The sequence below is a fragment of the Aethalodelphis obliquidens genome, unplaced genomic scaffold, assembly GCF_003676395.1.
Source record: "Aethalodelphis obliquidens isolate GAN/ISIS:26980383/991018 unplaced genomic scaffold, ASM367639v1 scaffold62, whole genome shotgun sequence".
NCBI lineage: Eukaryota > Metazoa > Chordata > Mammalia > Artiodactyla > Delphinidae > Aethalodelphis > Aethalodelphis obliquidens.
This window is the reverse complement of record NW_020838006.1, coordinates 5,539,489-5,563,930: the sequence shown is the minus strand read 5'-3', so window position 1 is coordinate 5,563,930 and position 24,442 is coordinate 5,539,489. Positions and strand designations below refer to the sequence as shown.

The following is a 24,442-nucleotide window of genomic DNA, read 5'->3' as shown; positions in this document are numbered from 1 at the left end:
TCTCTTCCCTTCACCCGAAGCCTTCCCAAAATTCATCAGCAAGCATTTGAGGCCTGTGGTGTACTAGACACAATTTTCTTTTCAAACTTCGATTCCATTTTAATTATACCATCTCTGTCCGTTTACCCAGTGTCTTGGTTTTGAGTGTATTATTTGATCCTTATCTTTGTTCAGGCAGAAATAAGAATGGGTAATTTTGAGTTTAAAATCTCTCCCAGAAGACAAAACTACTTCAGTGGGTGAAAGCTTTGGCATTTTATGTTTTGTTCATAAAGGGGGTTATTTGATATGAAAAAGTAATGTCTCTAAATATTCCATCTTCGGTTTGAAAATATCCGTAACAACTTGTATAGACCCTGAAGCAGGAGAGCTTTCCTTTCCGTCATTTGCCCTTTGCTTTTGCGTGACCGCGTGTTTTCCGTACCAGTCACTTGGGAAGGAAGTGAGCGTCTCTTAATTGTTGAGAGTTTTGCTTGTCTATTTAGCATTCCTTTCTGAGCCTCAAGAGTTATGGAACAATAAATGTCATTTTTAATGCTGTGTGCTATTTTGAATTCCTCATCAGGTTTTACAAGTGGGGTAACAATAATTAAAGCTCATCAAACTTGAAATGACACCAAGCAGCACATTAGTCTGTCCCAGTGAAACAGGTTAAATTATGGCACCAGCAAATTTGCTACTTTGTTTTTTTAATAGTAGGATGTACACATTTCAGTATAATAAATGTTTTCCGATTGTTTTGCAAATGTGTGTCTCATTTAAAATCCAAGTTCCTGCCAGTGTGTCACCTCATGTCATAGAATCAAGGAGCTCACTGTGTATGTTCTGAGTACACACCAGTCCCAATGTTGTTATAAGAGCTGATGGGAGTGTGTGTTTTCAGTTTGTTTCCTCAAAGCTGATGCAAACTGAGGACAGCTTATCCAGTGACTGTGCCACACTTAAAGGGGAAGCAAACCTGATTTTTCTTAACAGAGGTTCTCCTGTTTTGTAGATGTGGTCCAACGTCATTCAGCCAGAGTCCAGCAGCTGTGAGAGGTTGTGTCCGGGCTCAAAAGAGATAATGTATAGAAGGCCCATGGTCATTTAAATTTTTAAAATAGAAACTATATTCATAGCTTCCTGCAACAGCCATTTTTTCCCCCACACAGTGGTGTAAATGTATATTTAGATAACTGCTATGGTATACACACAATAAGGCAGCAGACTCATCAGGACTTTAATGCTTATTCTGATAATCCTGTTGATTGATTTATAGAGTTGTATATCCATCTACTTGCCTTCTCTCCCCAGAATGCAGCTGAGGCCTTGTATCCTAAATGCTTCTAAAACTCTCCACCTAATAGAACCGTAACCCAATTAGAAGTATTGCTCGTCATGGGGAAATTTCTCGTTTTTGCTGTTTCCCTCAGCTTCTCGTGAGCTCTGGGCTCTTCAGTTTGGGGCGTGGTTACTAAGAAGGGTTGGCTACCATTAACACAGAGATGCAGTAAAGGTCACAAATGTGGACAGCACAGAGCAGAAACCAGATCATCTTATCAGATTTCAGGTAACATTAGGAACGCCTGAATTTGGAAGATGGATTTGCTCAGATTTGTCTGCCATGAGATAATAGCAATAAAACCCTCTGGCTTAAGCATTGCAGTGGTTTATTCATTTTTATATAAGTCTCAAAGGTGCCAACACTTTACTGATTTTAGTTTTAAGTGTGTAAAATTTTTGAATAGTCCTGGTGTAACTTGATTTCTAAGATTTTAAAATAAACTTGGAAAAAAATCACACCCATTCTACATGCATCCATTATTTTTAATTGATTATATTATAGATAACTTGAGCCTTAATTCTGTTTCTTTAAGGTCCCCCAAAGTTTGTGAGACATGACATGATCAGCTTTTCTATAACAACAACACATTATGTGCCACAGCCTACGCCAGAGCTTATGATTTCCAATCAGGCAACACAAACTGAGTTGCTTTTGTTTAGTTTTTGGTCCCCAAAAGGATATATGACAAGTTGACAGAAACAGAAAGGTGAAGACCTTGCTTCACCCTGTTTAGAGTCCTCATTCTTTGGTGTCTCATGGAAACCTATTAACTTGCCTTCCATGTAAGTCGCTACATAGAAAACTGTCGGGCATTATGAATTTGCAGTATAGTCACTTTGATAAAGTTGCTATTTAATCTTCAAAGTGGAAAAGTCCTGCTAATCAAAATGGAATCGTTGTGAATAAAAGTAGGCCACTGGCTGAAGTATCAGGTAGAAAATCAACAGCTTATTTTTCTGCTCAATTTGTGCTAACACTAATGGTCTGTTCGAGGAATGCTGACAAAGCCAAGGGCAGGAGTCCTGTACCGAGGGAGGCACCCACCTCTAGAGATCCAGGGCTCCTGCGTGGTCCTGGCTGCACTATGACCACTCTTGCCCTGTGGTAATTGACACAAGGCTTCGAATTGATTGCATCACAGCAGAATAAAGGTAAAAACTATCACGAGAGTTACTGCAGTCCCTGCAGAAGTCTTTTACCTGTAAATGCCTTTCCCAATGGAGAATCAACAGATTTGGATGATGGTGGACTACGTCAGAAAGACTCGGGTCCTCGGGAGGAAGGGACACCTCGTGAAGCCCTGGGCTGGGCAGCTGCTGTCAGAGGATGACACAGCACCTGCATAGCCTCTGTCCACTTCCTCCCACTGCTGTCGGCGGGGTGACAGGAGCAAAGTAGGCATGGACTTTGACATGAGGGAGCTGGGCCTGAAAGTAGAAAGGAAAAGTGTAGTCATAAGATAGTTTGGGGATTGCAGGCATAATCCTAGAAAAGCCCACAGTTCTCCTATAGAATCTAGTTCACTCTACCATTAGGCAGATAGTCCCAATAGAATTTCTGGTGTGCGCTAACGCTGCTCCTGTCGACATGCACGTCTCCCCAAACAGCACCTTTTAAAGACAAAGGGGTGGTCGTCGTCCCTGTGTGCAAACCAAGTAGAGATGTAACAGCTGTAGCACCTGGGGCTGCTTAGGGGTCTAAGTGCAAAGTTGCCTAAACTTAAAGCGTATTCAAGAACGACGGAGGTGAACTACATGCGGAAAGAACGCCACAGTTATTAAGACACTTTATACGTAGAAATTAGCAAAGATCAAGCCTACTGATAACGGCCTTAAGTCCCTTTCCTTCTAGTAAGTTTGCTAATCAACAGACCACATGGAACCTCCACCCAGACCCATTCTAGAAGTCGACTCTTTCCAGGGTGGGGTCTAATGAGGAAATTTAGAAGAAGTCTAAGAGGATAGTTTTCGTAACTATTGGCCCAGGACAGAATGTAGAAAATGGATGTTGATTCTTGGTGTATTTGTCGTTTGCTGAGAAACTGCCAGGTGTGGCTGCTGCCCGACACTTACCCGCATCCGCTTGATGCCCGCGCGGGTGACCTGCTGGCAGTCGTACAGCTCGAGGCGCTCCAGGCCACGACAGTTCTCCAGGTGCTCCAGGGCCACGTCAGTGATGAGGAGGCAGTTGTCCAGTTCCAGCACCCGCAGCCTCTCGTGGCCGCAAGGGCTGTTGCTCAGGTGCAGGATCCCATCATCCGTGATGAGCTCACAGTGGGACAGGCTCTGGAATGAAGGGAAGCACAGATGTTTGCTGGACCCTCTCATTCCAAGGCTCACGGCCCAGGAAGAGCAGGGAAGCCGGCCCAGGCAGCGTCCCTGGGAACCACTGAGCAGCGGGAGGATGGAGCACAAAGCTGTGGGCCCATGGGCAGCGGCTTCTCTCACCTTCGGGCCAGGTAGAGATGGGAACCGACACTGCAGAGGGCGGTCTGCGCCGTGAGGATCCTGAACTCACCTCTTCCCGCAAACAGCGAATCTACAGCTACACAGGGAACAGCTTCCTCCAGAAAAAAACATAAAAACTGGCTGAACGACTCTCCACGTTGGGCAGATGAGAGAAGGCCCACTTGGAAGCGGAAGGAGAGGCTGGGCCAGTCTGTCATGAACCCCGGCCCCAAGCGCGGAGACCCCCGGGCAGGAGGGAACTCATAACCTGGAGCTTCTCACTGAGGAGCGAACAGTTTAGAACGGTTTAACCCCACATTAGGCACCTGAACGTCTAGCTGGAAAAACCAACCCGCTGACCTCCGAGAGACCCAGAGACCACAGCAATGTGAGGAGGAATTCAAAGGACTTTCACACCCGGGCCCTCCCCACCCCCAGGGCCCAGATGATGGAGGGGAGCCCAGCCCGGGTGTGGGAGGCTCGCCTGCTAGGTGACACATTGGGGGGCCTGCTGGGGTGCCCCCAGGGCCTAGGGATGGGCGGGGGCCATCTTTGCACATTCCCTCTGCCGAGCTCCAGCCACTGGATGACATTTTCTTTTTTAAATTCTGGGCTTCTTCCTTCCCGGTGAGCACTATTTCGCATCCTCTCCCGGCCCTGCCTCTGCCTTGCACCAGGGTGCCATCCTCATTCTCTGTCTCTATGTTTCTCTCAGGGGGAGAGTTTCACGTGTGTCTGGTGCCCCCGTTTTTGCAGCTGTTGCCAGGGGACACGTCCATCTCCTGGCCTGCGGGGTCCCACGGGACTGTAACCAATGGAGAGATTGTTACGTGGCTCCCACGTCCCGGGATCAGCAAGAGAAAACACCCAGGAGTCGTCTTTCTTGGAAGGAGGACTAGGAGCTTGTCCTCACAGCTGCAGCCAGGGGCACAAGTTTCTAATTAAACACACATCCAAGGGCTGACTGTAATCCTTCCTAGAGACCCTGGAGGCTGATGCTGTCCTTGCTCTCCCCTCTGCCGTGCTCCAGAGCACCAGGATCTCCCAGAGGGAGCTTTTACATCTGCCTGGTGACCTGGTTTCTATTTCTGGTGCCCCAGTCTTTGTATAAGGTGCCCATGGGATGCTCCTTGCTCACCTGGCCCTGATGGCCAAAGAAGGCTTGTATTCCTGGGTCCCATGGGACTTTAACATGAAAGAGTTCTTGGCAGGCTACCACCCCCAGGGCACTTTACAGACAGCAGGCTGAAACACACCCCCAGCCTTTCTGGGAAAGAGGCCTATTTGCTTGTCCTGGAGCTTACAGGGCGGGCTTCAGGTCTGGTACACATCTAGAGGCCTACAGATGTGCTCTCAGCAAAGGTAGGTGCAGGTACATGCCATCTCTGCACTCTCCCTGGTCAGTATCCCCCCAGACAGGAGTTTACGCCCTTATCTGGGAAAAGAACCAAACAGAGGTCACGGAGCTGAAGAATACAACTGAACTGAAAAATAAAGTAGAAGGTTTCAAGAACAGACTAGATGAAGCAGATAAAAGGATCAGTGACTTGAAGACATGGCAGTGAAAATCACCCAATCAGAGCAGCAAAGAGAAAAAGAATGAAAAAAAGTAAAGAAGATACCCTAACAGACTTATGGGACAATATCAAGTGGACTAATGTTCTCATTATGAGGGTAACAGAAGGAGAAGAGAGAGAAAGAGGCAGAAAAGCTAATGGAGAAAATAATGGCTGAAAACTTCTCTAGGCTGGGGGAGGAAACACATCCAGATTCAGAAAGCCCAGAGAATTCCAAGTAAGATGAGACCCACGCCAAAACACATTACAATTAAAATGTCAAAAATTAAAGAATCTTAAGAGCAGCAAGAGAAAAACAACTTGTTATATACAAGGGAACTCCCCGTAAGACTATCAGCAGGCTTTTCAGTAGAAACTTTGCAGGCCAGAATGGAGGGGCACAATATATTCAGAGTGCTGACAGAAATGAAAAAAAATTCCAACCAAGAATACTAAACCCAACAAAGTTATTCAGAACTGAAGGAGAGATAGGAATTCCCTGGTGGTCCAGTGGTTAGGACTCAGCGCTTTCACTGCTGGGGCCCAGGTTCAGTCCCTGGTTGGGGAGCTAAGATACTGCAAGCCACACAGCGTGGCCACAAAAAAAGAACGGAAGGAGAGAGTTTTCCAGACAAGCTAAAGCTAAACTAGTTCATCATCACTAAACCTGCCTTACAAGAAATGTTAAAGGGACTTTGTTAAGCTGAAAAGGGCAGTAATTAGTAACAAGAAAACATGAAGGTACAAATCTCACTGGTAAAGGCTGTGATAAATCAGGGTGAAAGATAAAACTCTGTGGCATCAAGAAAATAATATAGTCTTTATTGGCTGCAATTCTTTATTCTTTAATAGCTAAAATTCTTAGATAGCTTCTAGGACCAATGAGCTGCATTAATATTTTAAAAGTCAAAAAAACTGGCTCTGGTACTGAAGAGGAAACCAGCCCCCCAATTATCAATAGAACCTGCTGATGCCATCCCACAAACTAAAAACTGAAGTAACGAAGAGGATCCTTAACCTCCTTTGAACAAACTTCATGAACTCCTCTGTGTTCTTTTGAATCTGGAGTTCCCCTTGTTTGCAACTGTATATTTGACTTATTTTCAAAGAAACATGATGAGTTTCCCTTTCAAAATGGCCTTCTAGATTTGGTTTTTGTGAGAGTACAAGGCCCTTCCTCCCTTGAGGATCACAGAGCAGTTCCTGGAAGGGGTGGGGTATGTGCACACTTGCCTCCTTCACATGTAAAGAAGAACAGGGAACTGAAGTTTAGCAAATGAGGTGTGATAGTTACCTGGCTCGGGGCTAGTGGTCACTTCCCTCATTTCTTCCTGCTTGCAGATCTTTAGTAAAAGCTAAAAACCAGATTTCAAAATTCTGAATCTGTGGAGCTTTGCCCCAATAGCACTGGCTCCTCTGAGCTCCCCAGGCTGGGGGAGGACTCCCTGGGGTGGACCCCTGGCTCCAGCATGGAGAGCACTGTCTGGCCCTCCCCCAGGGAGGTGGGGACCGGCTGCTCCTAAGCGCGTGTCCCAGGCGCACCCAGGCTGCCCCGCACCAAGACTCTGCATCTGTGCTGTGAGACCTGCAGCAGCAGAAACGCACATCCAACAACCCTGAGCTTCCACTCACCCTTGGCTCTACCTGGGGGCTGACAGAGGCGCTGCTACCATGTCCGTAGCAGGGAGAGCCCCTGGAGTATCCGTTAACAAGGATCCAGACACACACTGCTGTGCAATTTCTGAGTGACGATAAAGTCTGTCTCTTCTGATGAATGATCTTTTCACTCTCCAGTGCCTAGAACAGTGCCCGGCGTGTAATGGTCCTCAAGAGGTGTTTGTAGAGTGAATTTGATGAATATAATCAGATTTAATCCACAGCATTTCCCTTTTCTGTGTGGGCTACCAGGCATCTCCAAAGCTAAGTTTAGATTTCAACTGCAACTGTTTCCCTGCTTTTCTGCTAATAATCCTCCAGGTATTTTTCTTTTTTATTTTCATTTGAGGCTCTTATCTTGGACTTCTGGGTTTTATTATAGTTTATCTTTTACTCTAAGTCCCCTTTCTGGAAGTAGCTTGTATGAATATCGGGGAAGATGGAGAAGATTTCAGTCACCAGAATCCCCGCTGGGGAGAACACTATTTGGAAGACATTTCCTGACCCGTCGCTGAGGTGGGCCTGCACTCCTGAGGAAGCAGGAGTTAGGGAGCTGGTGGAAGGCCTTGTCCCATGCACACAAGAGACGACACTGCCCAAGGGGTGGGAGTCCAAGTCCAGGGTATCTCCGAGTCGGGGAGAGAGCCCTTGGGCAACAGGGAGGAGGGAGGTTAAAACAGGAAACAAAGCACGGGGCTCCTAACCTTCCCCACACCTCTGAGAAGCAGGCCATCTCAGGGACACGGGGACGAGGGGTGGAGAAAGCCCATCAGACAACTGGTTCTATCAATTATAAAACCAGATCAGAACTAATTTGGGAGTAAAGACATTAGAAAGACAAAATTATCTGCAGGTGTGTAGAGGGAAACAGTTTCAGCAGAGAATCTGGAAACAGGTAGGTTTCTGACTATCTCTGAAGTCTGACACCAAACTCAAAGTCCCAGAGCTGTCCAAAGCCCAGCACACTTGTGCCTGAGGGAGAAGCATCCAGAAGGAATGTGGAAATAAGGAAAACTGGTGGGGAGAGTAACTCAAGGCCAAATGGAGCTCTAATGATGTTATAAAATCCTAGCCCTTGCTGACAGAGCAAGTTCAAAGGGGATAGAGAGAGCTGGCTTAAAAATCTGTCGTGTATCTGAGGGCAGTGGGAAGACCAGACCCCACGGAAGCCACGAGATCTGGGTCCTTTGGGCAGTTGTGTAAATCTGGGCAAGCTTCTTAACCGCGCTGAGCCTCAGCTTCCTCACTGATAAAATAGGGATGTCCATGGTGCCCACATCACAGGGCTGTGTTGGGATTCAGTGAGTCAGTGTATCTGGTGGGAGCAGGCAGCCAAATGGGGACTCCACCCCTGCTTCACATCCAGCAGCCAGATGGGAAACGTGCATGCGACGTCTGCATGGCTAAGAGTGTCAATGACACTCTTCATTGCTCATTCTAGATCTTTCAGTATATTCTAATTCCCCCCCCATAGATATTTGAGCAGATATGAAATGTAATATAAGGATGGCCTCATTTTAACCGTGCTAACTTTCACTATACCCGACATGATGAACATGAATTTGAGTAAGGACGCTGGTCCCTATATTAGGTTCACACCCTAAAATGAAAGCAGTGACATTTAGATACCCTGCCTCCCAAGTGAGCCCAACGCACAGACCTTTGAAACCAAGAATGATGACACCCTATGGAAAGGAAGGCTCTTGCTGTAGTACGGGGGTTCTTTCATCCCTAAGAGGTAAGTAACGTCACAAAAAGCTCAGACTCACCAGGGCTTGCAGTTTAGGACAGTGAATGGAGAGCTGGATGAGTGTGCTGTCGGTTATCTGGAGAGAAACACGTGGTGTCAGTGTGGCTTCTACACCAGAACTTAATACCTAATCCTGCTTCTCCTGAATACAAGAATCAAAAGGTGCAAAAGAGAATTAAAAACTCATCTCAAGCACACTTGGGCTGGGAGCCCGAGGGACAAAGGGACAAAGAGGGTCCCCCGAGATTCTTCTCTGTAGAGTCACCTCATCACTGGACATGCAAGCTTATTTCTCCCTTAAGTTTTGTGAAAATGAGTCCTTTTGTTTTTTTAATGTTTGGCAAAAGATGGTGCTATGCTGAACTTGGCTGTAACTCTGATGACTGAGAACAGCCCAAAGTTTATGCATCCCCCTCCCGTGGCCCTCACAGGTTCCCAAGCCCTTACACCTACGCTGGGGCAAGGAGGGTCCAGACAATGGCCAGTTGGCGTCTCTGGTTACGCCTGTCAGTGGCTGAGGGGCGCCCTGCAGAGCTGTCAGGAGTCCACTCACCAAGATGCATTCTTCGAGATCCATCTTCTCCAGGTCATGACAATTCTGAAAAAGTCCATAAGAGTCCATAAGACACCCCATTCCGAAGGTGACCCAGTGAGCCAGCACTTTTGAGCAGGTGCCCTTTGAATCATATTCACTTTGGAAATGGGCATTAGGGCTGCATTTCCTTCTCTCATCCTGGAAAGGCAGTTGTCTGCACCTTCCCAGTGGCTCACAGGTATCAGCACAGAGATTTTAGCCATGGAATGGGCTCTGGGAGGTCGTGGGGGTGGGCGCTCAGCCACGGTGGGGATGGTGGAGGGCTGGGGTAGGAGGAAGAGTGTATCAGCATCCCCAGGAGGTCATGGGTTCTGGGCAGCAGGCCACAGGGGCCCCACAGTGGTTGGCACTGGCAGGGCAGTGTGGAGAGAGAGGGCAGAGGCAGAGGCAGAGCCCAGCCCAGCTGAGGGATGCTACTGAGAGGCTGAGTTGGGGTCTGTGTGAGGAAGGGCATCTCCCGGCAGGGAGGAGGCTCTTCTCATTGGGGTCCCACCTGACCAAGTGAGAGTGAGGTCCACGCCTGGTACAGGACCTGCCTAGCTTTCCAGCCTGCTGGGGAAAATTCAGAACACCCCCCACAAGGACTCTATTCTACTTGGTGCCTGTCATTTCTGAAGGTAGTTTTTTGCACACTCCAAGACCACTCCAATTCACTTTGACTGAGGGAGGTGAATTAGAGTTTGGTTTGATTTTGTAAAACCTCTGTCTTACCCGAGCTAAAAGTGTAAAGCCTGCATCAGTCAAATGGGAACATCGGGCAGCCTCCAAGATCCTGGGATAAGGAGTGCACAGAAGACAAAGTGGCGACTGGTTAACAACAGAAAAGCGTTCTTTACAATGCTCTGGAGTTTATTCCACTCTGTGACACAAAAAGGAGGCTCAGGAGGAATGTGACCTGCCCAAAGTCCCATCCCAAACTTGGTCAGTAAATCCAGGAATCTTCCCACAATACCAGCACATGGTTGCTGTTTTTAGATATTATTCTAATATGTGTTGACTTCTAAACAATTAAAATGTACTTTCACTCAACAAAATCATCTTGATATACTGCATTTATTGAAATTCCCAGTCACCCTAAAGGAAATTTTAAAAATTCACAGCCAATGAAAACATCCATGCTTAACAGGGATGGATGCTTAAATAATATTTTTAAGTTAAATTACTCCCTTATAGCAATAATTTTGACCTCCTTTCTGACCAGTTTTGACCACCTATATTCCTACCATGCAGAAACATCAAAATTCTCTAGAATCTTCCCTAATTCAACAGTAAGAAAAATGGGGAAAAGGCAAAATAAGACAATCCTCAGAAGGTATATAACCAAAAAAAAAAAAGGCGGGGGCGGGGGGTACTTCTTTGGCAGTCCAGTGGTTAGGACTCCACGCTTCCACTGCAGGGGTCGTGGGTTCGATCCTCAGCCAGGGAACTAAGATCCTGCATGCCATATGGTGCAGCCAAAGGAAAAAAAAAAAAGATATCTAACTGGTGTATGAAAAATGGATCAGTTTCACCGATAAGTAAAGAATAACAAAACAAGTATCTTTTTTCTGCCTCTTTTGTAGGGGTTAAGGTTGCTGGTTCTAAAATCAAACTCTACAAGTTCAAATTCTAGTTTTACTTCTTACTTATCATGTGACCCAAGATAAATTATGTGCTTTGCTTTTTTTTTTTTTGCGGTACGCGTGCCTCTCACTGTTGTGGCCTCCCCCATTGCGGAGCACAGGCTCCGGACCCGCAGGCTCAGCAGCCATGGCTCACGGGCCCAGCCGCTCCGTGGCATGTGGGATCTTCCCGGACCGGGGCACGAACCCGTGTCCCCTGCATCGGCAGGCGGACTCTCAACCACTGCACCACCAGGGAAGCCCCATGTGCTTTTCACTGAGTCTCAGTTTCTCCTCTGCAAAACAATTGAGAATACAGTACCTACACCTCCTAGCAATGCAGTGAGGACTAAGTGAGACAATGCTTGTGAAAGTGCTAACAAAGAGCCTGGAACATATATGAGTTCAACTGATGTTAAGCATGATTAGTATTTTGGTGCCATTATTAAAGTTTTAATATTCACAATATTACATGGAGAATCAGAAAATAAATCATTATTTGTTAAAACTTTTCTTCTTGCTAGGGAAAAATGATAAATAAGGTGGCTGTGATTTTTCCTCCTTCTGTGCATTTAGCAGCTGGTTTAGAGGAGAACCTGGTGCCATTTGGACATGAGGCTATCTGTCTGCTCACATGTCAAAGTAATATCAGGACAACGAATAGCCAAAACAATCTTGAGAACGAAAAACGGAGCTGGAGGAATCAGGCTCCCTGACTTCAGACTATACTACAAAGCTATAGTAATCAAGATAGTATGGTACTGGCACAATAACAGAAATATAGATCAATGGAACAGGATAGAAAGCCCAGAGATAAACCCACACACATATGGTCACCTTATTTTTATATAAAGGAGGCAAGAATATACAATGGAGAAAAGATAGCCTCTTCAATAAGTGGTGCTGGGAAAACTGGACAGCTACATGTAAAAGAATGAAATTAGAACACTCCCTAACACCATACACAAAAATAAACTCAAAATGGATTAGAGACCTAAATGTAAGGCCAGACACTATAAAGCTCTTAGAGGAAAACATAGGCAGAACACTCTATGACATAAATCACAGCAAGATCCTTTTTGACCCACCTCCTAGAGAAATGGAAATAAAAACAAAAACAAATGGGGGATTCCCTGGTGGCACAGTGGTTAAGAATCTGCCTGCCAATGCAGGGGACGGGTTCGAGCCCTGGTCCGGGGAGATCCCACATGCCATGGAGCAACTAAGCCTGTGCACCACAACTACTGAGCCTGTGCTCTAGAGCCCGCGAGCCACAACTACTGAAGCCCGTGCACCTAGAGCCTGTGCTCCGCAACAAGAGAAGCCACTGCAATGAGAAGCCCGCGCACTGCAACGAAGAGTAGCCCCTGCTCGCCGCAACTAGAGGAAGCCCGCATGCAGCAACAAAGACCCAATGCAGCCAAAAATTAAAAAAAAAAAAAAAAAAACTAAAAATAGAACTACCATACAACCCAGCAATCCCACTACTGGGCATATACCCTGAGAAAACCATAATTCAAAAAGAGTCATGTACCACCATGTTCATTGCAGCTCTATTTACAATAGCCAAGACATGGAAGCAACCTAAGTGTCCATCAACAGATGAATGGATAAAGAAGATGTGGCACATATATACAATGGAATATTACTCAGCCATAAAAAGAAACAAAAACTGAGTTATTTGTAGTGAGGTGGACAGACTTAGAGACTGTCATACAGAGTGAAGTAAGTCAGAAAGAAAAACAAATATCGTATGCTAACACATATATATGGAATCTAAAAAAAAGAAAATGGTTCTGAAGAACCTAGGGGCAGGACAGGAATAAAGACACAGACGTAGAGAAAGGACTTGAGGACACAGGGAGGGGGAAGGGTAAGCTGGGACGAAGTGAGAGAGTGGACATATATACACTACCAAATGTAATAGAGATAGCTAGTGGGAAGCAGCCGCATAGCACAGGGAGATTAGCTCAGTGCTTTGTGACCACCTAGAGGTGGGATAGGGAGGGTGGGAGGGAGACGCAAGAGGGAGGAGATATGGGGATTTATGTATATGTATAGCTGACTCACTTTGTTATAAAGCAGAAACAAATACACCATTGTAAAGCAATTATACTCCAATAAAGATGTTAAAAAAAAAAAGTAATACCAGGGCGAGGCAAATCAGGTGGGCACATGAGTGAAGTCCATCAGGAAATGAAGGCTCAGATTCCCTGGTGGTGGACAGTGTGGGACTCTCCACACATCCTTAAATGAACTAGATTACAGTGTCCCACACCCCAATATATCTGACAAAAGCCAACAACACAACCACTGCCTCCTCCTCAACCCACTGCCAGGCCTTTCTCCTCCTGCAGGAAGCCCTCCCAGTCAGCCCCAAGCTCTGAGTTGCAAAGCTGAAAGCGTGGTGCACTCACTGAAGTCTTGGGCAGTTCAAGGCTAGGGCTGTGAGGGAGGCATCCGTGAGGTTGCCGCAGCCAGACAGGCAGAGGGCCTGCAGCCGGTGGCAGCCCCTGCAAATCTGCACCACGCCTTCATCCGTAACGCGCTGGGGAGAACCAAAGCAGAAAGGAAAATCAGAAGGCACGGGCAACAGTGAAATGGGAGCCGCAGACAAATGGAGTCTCCTGTTAGTCAACTAGTTTAGGTTGCCAGTTACTAGCATTTTATCCTGATAATTTAATCAAAATAAGGTGAAGTACAGGGAAGACAGGTATTTATGTTATTTCTGAACAGCTTTAAAATATTCAAGCATTACTAATGGAGAGTAAAATTTTTAAATTCCATTTTTCTACCCAGAATCGTTCGATTTTTTTTTTCAGGAAATATTCATAAACTTGTGTTAAATATCAGATTTAATGAACAGCTCATGAGACTTGCTTAAGTGACATTAATTTTTGGTTGAATTTCTACATATTAATGCTTTAGATATCTACTATATAAATCATACATGTATTTTTATATTGCCTGAAATGTTTTAGAAAATAGCAAAATTAAGTAAATCACTAAATTATTAATAAATGGCTTAGAATTCTATGAATTTAGCCATGAAGATTCAAATTAATCTTTATTTGAATATGCTAATTTATGCAGAAATAAACAGATACATTTATATCATACTTCAAGCCACCTGCCAGTGCTGCCCTACATGCAATTCAAGGTCCTATTTTTGAACAGTGCAGCCCCATAAGGTCAATATTTGCCCAGAAGATAGTTTCTGCTTTACCTCCCACCATTAGGGAACTTAGGTTTATGATTCATTTACTAAGTGCCAAATACAAGGGATTTCTCTTTTCTCAAAATTGACATTCTCCTTGAGAAACCCAGGTGGCCATAGCAAGCACCCTCTTCAATTACCAATATTTACAATGGCAGTGAAGAAAAATCATCCTTCACAGGCTAATAATGCACTGATGAAAATCACACCTTGCTCTTGAATATGCCCTTTATATTTCAAAGCACTTTCATATCTGTTATTTCATTTTATCCACTGAGACACCATGAGAGGTGTCATCACCCCCAGTTTATAAGTAAAGACAAGACACTGAGACCTTACCAGGAACTGTTTAGGTTAGTGACTAGTTCACAGCATTCCTGATGTCTTAAAATAAACCAAGACCCTGATCTATGCTGTTTTTAGGGGAAATGCCCATGGCTTTGTATTGGCCTTTTTGTTTAGATTGCTGTTCTTCCATCCTGTGGGAAACTGGGAGATCACAGAAGGACACAGGATGTGAAATAAGGGTGTGGCAATCCTCCCACCTGCCTGGGCTGCTTCCCAGCAGGGCCCCAGCAGGTTCCTGACGGAGGGAACAGGAACAGGAGGGAGCTCACGTAAAAGGCATGTTACTTACTGAGCAGGACTGTAGGTTGAGGCTCACAAGCTCATGGCAGTAATTCTGAATGTGCTTCAGAGCTTCGTCTTCTAGCTGAGTGAATGGAGAAAACAAAAAAGAGATGGAACCAGGTGAGGGGACAGTGGGGCACAGGTTCCATAATCACGTGCACACACCTAACATTAGATACACGTTAGACAAGCCAGGCCATGAGGACTCCCGGTACCTGCGTGCAGCCCCTCAGCAGCAGGGCTCTCAGGCCGCGACAACCCCGCACCAGGGCCTCGATGCCATCCTTCGTGATCTGATCACACCATGACAGGTTCAGGTACTCCAGGTGCCGACAGCCCTCACTGGAGAACAGGAAACAAAACCACACATGTGCAGTCCATCCCACGGAGACTTTAGGACCAACTCTGAGCTTAGTAGCCCACAAGCAGTTCAGGGGAGAGAGACCTCTGTAACCCGAGTCGCCCACTTCCTGTTCCAATGGGACCATGAGAAAGGTTTCAGACACACCAAAATGTTCAGAGCTTTGGGTATTGCTCATGACCACTAACAACAGGTTCTCTTACCTGATCCCCTTTAAGGAGCTGTTTGTAATGGACACACAGGAAGTCAGATCCAGATGTTTCAGCTTGGAACAGAATCTGCTAAGGCTGTAACACGTGCTGAAAAAAATCAGATGCACTAAAGGTATTTTCAACCACCTTTCTCTCCCCTCACTCTCCCCACGGCCAACCAGTCACCAAAGTAATTTCCACTACTTACCTGTCAGTGATTTTTGTGCACCCATTGAGGTTTAAATGTTCAATGTTTCTGCAGTTCTGTGCAAAGGTCCTAAAATGAGAAAACATTTTAAAACTCCCTGCAAGTTGCTAGGCAGCCACTAGAGGGCATGTATAACCATTTACATTTAGAACAATGCTCTTCAAAATTTTATTTTATTGTGGAAAGGATACTTAACGTGAGATCTACCCTCTTAACAAGTTTTTAAGTGTATAATATATAATTGTTGACTACAGCTACCAGTGTTCTTCAAACTCTGATGAGCACATGAAACAACTGAGGTTCTTCTCATAGTGCAGAATCTGATGGTAGATCCAGGCAAATTGCTTGGTGGTCTGCATTTCTAAGACGTTCCCGAGCGATACTAGTGCTGCTACTCTGGGGACACCACTTTGGAAAGCAAAGCCCTAGACTGACTACATATCAGTTGAAACTCTTCTTCACTCAGATTTTGGCGGTCATCTGAGAGTAGAGATCTGGCTCCCTGTTCCTTCTCCTCTGTAGAAAAATCAGCTGGCAGCAAGGGGGCTTGAGTCTTGTGCCATGCTGTCACTTGGTTACCCCAGGGCCCTTCTGGAGAAGCCATCTCCAGCCACCGATAGGGTCAGTAATTGATCAGTATCAAGAACCATCATTTACTGATGAGGACACTGAGCCATGAAGGGTGATGTCCTCAATGATTTGTGGGCTGGCAGCAAGGCCAGAAGCAGAAAATTAAACATCCCTTACTCACCACTTATTCCTTAACATATTCAGCAAGGACTGGCTCAGGTCATCTGCATTTTCCTGAAATATGGCTTCTGCAGCATCTTATAGGATTGAATCCTGATGCTTCCATGCATACCCCTACGTCTCCAAAACCTGGCCTCAAACCAGATGTCACTCTTACCTGTTACTTCCGCTCTGCTACGCTACAGGGAAAGGGAACTCAGCTGGAGCCTGGTGGACTCCCTGAGCTGAGGATATACAGCCAAAAGTCTGAGCAAGGCAATCAGAGGTATCAGAGAAGAGTACAAGAATGGAGAAAATGTCAGAGATCTGCAGAGCGTTCCCCTCAGGAATTCAGTAGAGTACTAGTCAGAGTGTGCATGTGAGGAAGTTACCCAAAGCCAGGGAAAGACTCAACAAGCAGCATTAGAGGGGACAGCAGCCGGAGCTCACCCAGGGCCATGAATAGTAAGTACCCATTCCCACCAGACAACAGTGAAAAATGTCATAATTTGTGGGGCACTGGGTAGAGTACTGAGAAGCGTCTTGCTTCAGGAGTGGAGTACAATTATCCCTAGACTAACCACTGCTTTGGTCCAACCCAACAAATTAAAAAAAAAAAAAAAATCTCAAAGGAACTATGTCCAAGTAACTCAACTGCATCTCAGAACAAAACTCAAGTATATTTATAGGAATACAAAAATATTCTGCACCCAAAGTAACATTCACAATGTCTGGCACTGAACAAAAAATTACCACCCATTCAAAGAAGAGGGAAAAATATATCCATAATGAGGAGGAAATTCAATCTATCAAAGCTGACCCAGAAACTAGAAATAGCAGACAAAGGCATTAAAAGTTATCATAACTATGTTCTGTAGAATACAGTTCTATGAAGCTGGAGTGAAGATGTTACATTAAACATCTCATGTTTATTAAACATGTTATGTTTATTAAACACGTTATATAGAGACATGAAAGATATACAAAGATACAAATTAAACTTTTAAATATGAAAACCACAATGGCTGAGATGAAAATTTACTGGGTGGGATTAACAGCAGATGAGACATTGAGGAAGAAAAGATTAGTGAACTTAAAGACACAGCAGGAGAAAGTATCCAAAATGAAATATGGAAAGAAAACAAGAAAAAAAGAACAGAGCATGAAAGAACTGTGGGACAGCTTCAAACAACCTAATGAACGTGCAAGTGGAGTCCCTAAAGAATGGGAGAGTGGGGCGGGGGGAAAAAATCTGGAGAAATAAAGGTCAAAAATTTTATGACAATTATAAACCTACAAGTCCAAGAAACTCAAAAAATTCCAAGCACAAGAAACATGAAGGAAAATCCACCAAGGCATAGCTTAACCAAATTGGTCAAAACCAGTGACAGAAAAAACATTAAAAGCACCCAGAGAAAAAAGATATGCCTAATACAGAGGAATAAAATAAGGGTGACAGAAGATTTCTCACTGATAACAAAAAAGAAAACAGAGGAGTAGCATCTTTAAAATACTGAAAACAAAAAACTGTCAACACAGAATTCTATATTCAGCAAAAATATTTTTCAAAACTGAAGGGAAAATAAAGATTTTTTCAGGCATAAGTGCTGAAAAAATTCATCAGATATGCAGTGCAAGAAATCTTAAAGAACATTCTCCAAGCAGAAAAAAAAAATGACATAAGATGAAAATTTGTGTCTACACAAAGAAATGAAGGATACTGGAAATAGTAACCACTTGAGTATAGAGAGCCAATTTTTTAATTATTTAAATCTCTTTAAAAATAATTGACTGTTGGGCTTCCCTGGTGGCGCAGTGGTTGAGAGTCTGCCTGCCGATGCAGGGGACGCGGGTTCATGCCCCAGTCCGGGAAGATCCCACATGCCGCAGAGCGGCTGGGCCCGTGAGCCATGGCCGCTGAGCCTGCGCGTCCGGAGCCTGTGCTCCGCAACGGGAGAGGCCACAACAGTGAGAGGCCCGTGTACCGCAAAAAAATAAATAAATAAATAAAAATAATTGACTGTTAAAACAAAAATACTAACAATCTAGTGTGGATTTCATACCATATTTGGAATTTTAAAGTGTATGGCAATAACAGCATGAAGGCTGAGCAAAGGAAAATGGAAGTATGATGTAATATAATTTTAGGATTGACTAAAATCACTTTAAAATCTACAATATAAACTCAAAAATAACCACTAAGATTACAAAATAATGAGTTATAGCTACTAGGCAAAAAAAAAAAAGATATAAAATGTAATCATAAAAAATACTCAACCTATGGGCTTCCCTGGTGGCGCAGTGGTTGAGAGTCTGCCTGCCAATGCAGGGGACATGGGTTTGAGCCCTGGTCCAGGAAGATCCCACATGCTGTGGAGCAACTAAGCCCACGCAAAACTACTGAGCCTGTGCTCTAGAGCCTGCAAGCCACAACTACTGAGCCCACACACCATAACTACTGAAGTGTGTGCACCTAGAGCCCGTGCTCCACCAGAGAAGCCACCGCAGTGAGAAGCCCACGCACTGCAATGAAGAGTAGCCCCCACTCGCTGCAACTAGAGAAAAGCCTGTGCGCAGCAATGAAGACCCAATGCAGCCAAAAATAATTAATTTAAATATATATATATATATACACATATATATATATATATATATATATATATGTTACAAGAAGGAGCTTCCACATTAAGAAACTAGAAAAAAGAAGACCACATGAAACCCAAAATAAAGTAAATAATAGAGACCAGAGAAGAAATCAATGAAGTAGAAAACATAAAAACAATGAAAAAAATCAACGACATCCAAAGCTGGTTCTTTGAGAATATCAATAAAATTAATAAACCCCTAGGTAGACTGACCGGGAAAAAAAGACAAAAATTACCAATATCAGAGAAATTTACTCATCTTTACTCTTTAAAAATTGGTATCAATGTCAGTAAAAAATTCAAAGAATATATATATTGCAATAGGCACTATACAATCATTGTGATTTTTATTAGACGTGGCAACTACTTTCATACAGTAAAAAAACCAAACAAACAAAATTACCCAAATCAAGAATAAAGAGAGGAACTTTCACTACAGATGTTACAGATATTAAAATGATAGTAAGAGGGTATTACTCACAACTTTATGCCAAAAGTTCTAGAACTTAGGTGAAATGGACAAAATCTTTGAAAGGTAAAAACTACACCAAAGCTTACTCAAGAAGGAATAGAAAACCTGGACAGTTCTATATATATTAGAAAAATAGAATTTGCAGTTAAAACCCTTTCACAAAAGAAACATGCAGGCCCAGCTGGCCTCAATGGTGAATTCTACCAAACATTTAAGAAAAACAATACAAATTCTACATAAACTTTTCCAAAAAAAGTGAAGAGGAGAAAACACATTTCAACTCATTCTATAAAGGCCAGTAGTACCTTGATACCTAAACCAGACAAAAATATCACAAGTAAACCACAGAACAATATCCCTCACAAACACAGAGGTAAAAAATTTTAACAAAACTTTAGCGAACAGGATCCAACAACATGTTAAAAATACAGTACATGACAACTCAAGAGGGACTTATCTGAAGGGTGGAAGGTTGGTTTAACATTCAAACATCAACCAATGTAGGAAGAAGGGGATCAAGATAGCAGAGTAGGAGGATGTGGAGCTCATCTCCCCCATGAACACATCAAAAATACGTCTACATGAGGAAAAATTCTCACAGAAAACGAACTAGAAACTGGCACAACTCCTAAACAACCAAAGCTGCAAGAAAAATCTCCATGTAACTGGGTAGGACCAAAAAAATGGCAGGGGGCACAGGGTGGGGGGAGGGCATCAGGTCGGGATCTGCACCCCTGGGAAGGATCTGAAAGGAAGAGAAAGTCCACACCGGTGGACCCTTGCCCTGGGGAGGGAGCAAGTCGACTCACAATCTGGGCATCCCAGGCCTGGGGTCTTGCAAAAGAAGACAAGCCCCCTTGCCTGCTGGGAATCCACTGAGGCACAGAAGGGCTGGAGTAGCCTAGTCTCTACTTGTGAGGAGTGTGCACGTTCTGGCTTGCTAACAATCAGGGCGGAGAGAGCCTTGCACTGGCGGCTGCTGCCTTGCTGCACTTCCCAACCTGAAGGGGAGAACACCTCGGCCCTGCTCACTCCACGCCACAGCCTGGTGTGAGATCTGGGCAAAGATTCAGTCTAGCTATGCAGACACACACCTAGGGTGTGATCCAGGCAGAGCGGCAGATACCACTGTCAACATTCACATAGGGCAGCGGGTCTAGCTGTGGCAGACACTGTATGTGTGCACACTGGGGAGCACTCCAAGAATGTGCAACAGCTAAGTGCTGCATCCCAGGCAGACATGCCCTGGGCAGCAGTATGCATGCAGCATTTCATTTTCCAGCAAGAGCACTCTGACTCCACCCAAGGGCTCCACCTCTAGCTTAGCCCTAGACCTGGGGCAGACAGGTGCTGTGAGAAGACTACCACAGAGGCAGCCCAGATCTCAGGTGGCAGCACAGCCACCTCAATTCCTGCAGCCACAATGCCCTGGCCCCGAGCCCCAGCCTACTCCACACCATGGCCTTGCGCTAGATCTGGGATAAACACAACAGAGAAAGGGATGCAACCTTGGGCTGCTTCAGAGCGGGACTGCCGATGCCTACACAGGTGGTACACAGGTTGTACACAGGTTTGCTGTGACCACACAGGCTCACCTGCTTCAGCAATAAGCTCCTTTGGCGCAGGACATGCCCTCAAGGACAATGGAGCCTGATCAAACCTGACCCTCAGAGCTCCTACTCCAACATCCAGGGAGCAGACCCTGCCCTCGACAGGGTAGTGACAACGATGCAGCAAACAGAAAGCCCCGCCTCACATCCAGCACAAGCTCAATACACTACACCACCAAACACAGCCCCTATCTGTGTTTGTACCCTATCAAGGGTATACCACCCAGCACACTCTGAGGAAAGATGTGGCTGGCATCCATACCAAAACCAGCCCTCACACCAAAGACACTGGACACAAACTGTCTACACACTGATGCTCCCACATAAAAACAGCCCTTCAAAACCACAGTAGATGTTTCTCCTAAATTCATAGAGACAAAGAAAGTTAAGTAAAATGAAAAAGCAGAGGAACTACTACCAATTAAACAGTGACAGAAATCTCCTGAAAGAACAAATAATGTCTACTAGACCCCAAATTCAAAAAGGAGATAACAAAAAAGATAAAGGAATCAAGAAGGATTAGCAATAGAAATATATAGCAAGGTCACTGTAACAAGGAACTAGAAACTATAAAGATGAACCACTCAAAAGTAGACAATTCAATTGTTGAGAAAAACCAATCTAGAAACAATGGAGAGCAGACTAAAAGACACAGAAGAATAAATAAGTGATCTGGAAAACAGAATAATGGAAATCACCCAATAGAAGAGCAGACAGAAAGACAAATGAAAAAAACTGAAAGCAACATACAAGATCTATGGGATAATATAAAGCATGCCAACCTACACATAATAGGGGTTCTGGAAGGAGAAAAGGAAGAGAGGGGGATAGAAAATGTATTTAAAGAAATTATGGGAGATTGGATCAAGATGTTGGAGGAGTAGGACATGGAGCTCACCTTCTCCCACAAATACATCTACATGTGGAACAGTTCTCACAGAACATCTACTGAACGCTGGCAGAAGACCTCAGACTTCCAAAAAGGCAAGAAACTCCCCATGTACCTGGGTAAGGCAAAAGAAAAAAAAAAGAGAGAAAAAATCGAGACGCGACCTGCACCCCTGGGAGGGAGCTGTGAAAGAGGAAAGGTTTCCACACACTGAGAAGTCCCTTCACTGAGATCAGCTGGGACAGAGGGGGAGCTTCAGAGCCTTGGAGAAGAACGCAGCAATTGGTTTGCAGAGGGCAAAGTGGAGAGAGACCTGCGCAGAAGGTCAGTGCTGCCCAGCACTCCCTGGCCTGAGATGCTCATCTGCTGGGGCAGGAGAGGCTGGGTGCAGAGGCTCAGGCTTCGGAGGTCAAATCTGGAGGAGAGGACTGGGGCTGGCTGCATGGAGACACCCTGAGGGGGCTAGGGTGTGGTGAGACACAACCAACGGAGTATGGGACGAGGCCTGGGCCCACCAGAGAGGCAGGGCACAACTGTTGGGGAGCACTCAAAGGGCAGGCCACCATAGGAGGTTCTTTCTCCATGAGCTCCCTCAGGCAGCAGGGCACCACCTACACGAGCTCCAGGGGCTGGTGTGAGCCACCGCACTGCCATCTCAGACCCCAGAGGCAGGCGCAGACCGCCGCTGCCACAGAGGGTCCCGTGACCAGGCACCAACTCCTGTCCCCAACTCCCTGGGAACAACCACGACCACCGCTGAGGGTACCGCAACCCAGTGCCAACCACTGCCCTCCCCTCCCTAGGAGCGAATGCAGCCCGCCACCGCTGCCACCAAGGGTCCCGCGACCAAGAGCCAAGCACTCTCCCTGCCTTCCTGGAAGCATGAATGGAACATGCACCTGCACACCCCCTATCAAGGGGATAACAACCAGCACACGTGGAGGAAAGAGACAGCAAGCATCCAAACCAAAAACAGCCCTCACAGCAAAAAAATATTGAACCTACACAAGCTATGCAGGGAGGCTCCTGCATATAAACAGCCCTCCGTGACTACAGTAGATAATTGTTTCTCCTAAACTCACAAAGTAAGAGAAATATAAGCAAAATGAAGGAGAGGAACGATTCCCAGTTAAAAGACCCAGAGAATTCCCCTGAAGGAACAAACAATGAAACAGACCTCTTCAGTCTAACAGACACTGAGTTCAAAAAGGAACAAATGAAAATACTGAAGGAATCAAGAAAGGCTACTGACAGAAATGCACATTACTGTAAAAAGGAACTAGAAACTATGAGGAGGAGCCAAGAAAAATGAGAAAACTCATTCGCCAAGATGAAAACTGAGCTAAAGGCACTGAATGGCAGAATAAATAATGCAGAGGAAAGAATAAGTGATCTGGAAGATAGAATAATGGAAATTACCCAATCAAAACAGCAGACAGCATAGGCTTCCCTGGTGGTGCAGTGGTTGAGAGTTCGCCTGCCAATGCAGGGGACACGGGTTCGTGCCCTGGTCCGGGAAGATCCTACATGCCGCGGAGCGGCTAGGCCCGTGAGCCATGGCCGCTGGGCCTGCATGTCCGGAGCCTGTGCTCCGCAACGGGAGAGGCCACAACAGTGAGAGGCCCGCGTACCACACAAAAAAAAGTGAGGGGATGGAAAAAGATATTTCATGCAAACGGAAATAACAAGCAAGAGGGAGTTACAATATTCATATCAGACAAAATAGACTTTAAAGCAAAGGCTATAAAGAAAGATAAGGAAGGACACTCCATGCTGATAAAAGGACCAACACAAGAAGAGGATTTTACACTTGTCAACATATATGCACCTAATATAGGAGCATACAAATACATAAAACAAATACTAACAGACATAAAAGGAGAAACTGACAGGAATTCAATAACAGTAGGAGACTTTAACACCCCACTCACATCAATGGACAGATCTTCTAGACAGAAAATCAATAAGGCAACAGAAGTCCTAAATGATACAACAGAACAGATAGACTTAATTGATATTTTCAGGACATTACATCCAAAAACAAACAAACAAAAAACAGAACACATTCTTTTCAAGTGCATATGGACTGACCACATACTAAGGCACAAAACTAACCTCAACAGATTTAAGAGTATAGAAATTATTTCAAGGGACTTCCCTGGTGGCGCAGTGGTTAAGACTCCACGCTCCCAATGCAGGGGGCCTGGGTTCGATCCCTGGTCCAGGAACTAGATCCCACATGCGTGGCGCAACTAAGAGTTTGTATGCTACAACTAAGAAGCCCATGTGCCGCAGCTAAGGAGCTGGTGAGCCACAACTAAGGAGTCCGCCTGCCACAACCAAGACCCGACACAACCAAATAAATAAATAAATGTATATATTTTTTTTTTAAAAAAAAGACAAGCCTCTCACCCTTAAAAAAAAAAGAAAAAAATTATTTCAAGACTCTTCTCTGACCACAATGGCATGAAACTAGAACTCGACCACAGGTTTCATTGTGACAAGGGGCACAAAACTTGTGGCCTTCCTATGAACAAATACCAAACATGTGTTCCCCTGCA

General features: G+C 45.0%; 1 protein-coding gene and 1 pseudogene across 4 annotated transcripts in view; one reads left to right on the top strand and one right to left on the bottom strand.

The window, feature by feature from the left end:
- Positions 1-1,634: 1,634 nt before the first annotated feature.
- Positions 1,635-24,442, bottom strand: part of FBXL2 (F-box and leucine rich repeat protein 2) — a 79,590-nt gene continuing 56,782 nt past the window's right edge. Inside the window, exons 6-15 of one of the 4 annotated variants that reach the window (XM_027088306.1) lie at positions 15,537-15,605; positions 15,341-15,436; positions 14,992-15,118; positions 14,784-14,858; positions 13,347-13,477; positions 10,040-10,100; positions 9,287-9,331; positions 8,753-8,809; positions 3,397-3,609; positions 1,635-2,751 (exon numbers count right to left, since the gene is read on the bottom strand). In XM_027088306.1, coding sequence (XP_026944107.1) covers positions 2,644-2,751; positions 3,397-3,609; positions 8,753-8,809; positions 9,287-9,331; positions 10,040-10,100; positions 13,347-13,477; positions 14,784-14,858; positions 14,992-15,118; positions 15,341-15,436; positions 15,537-15,605 — 982 coding nt within the window. In that variant the 3' untranslated portion in view covers positions 1,635-2,643. Of the gene's footprint in view, positions 2,752-3,396; positions 3,610-3,771; positions 3,888-8,752; positions 8,810-9,286; positions 9,332-10,039; positions 10,101-13,346; positions 13,478-14,783; positions 14,859-14,991; positions 15,119-15,340; positions 15,456-15,536; positions 15,606-24,442 lie in introns of those variants that run through there. The other 3 variants (XM_027088308.1, XR_003429029.1, XM_027088307.1) reach the window with 3 other exon arrangements.
- On the top strand, positions 24,346-24,431 carry LOC113610347 (uncharacterized; annotated as a pseudogene).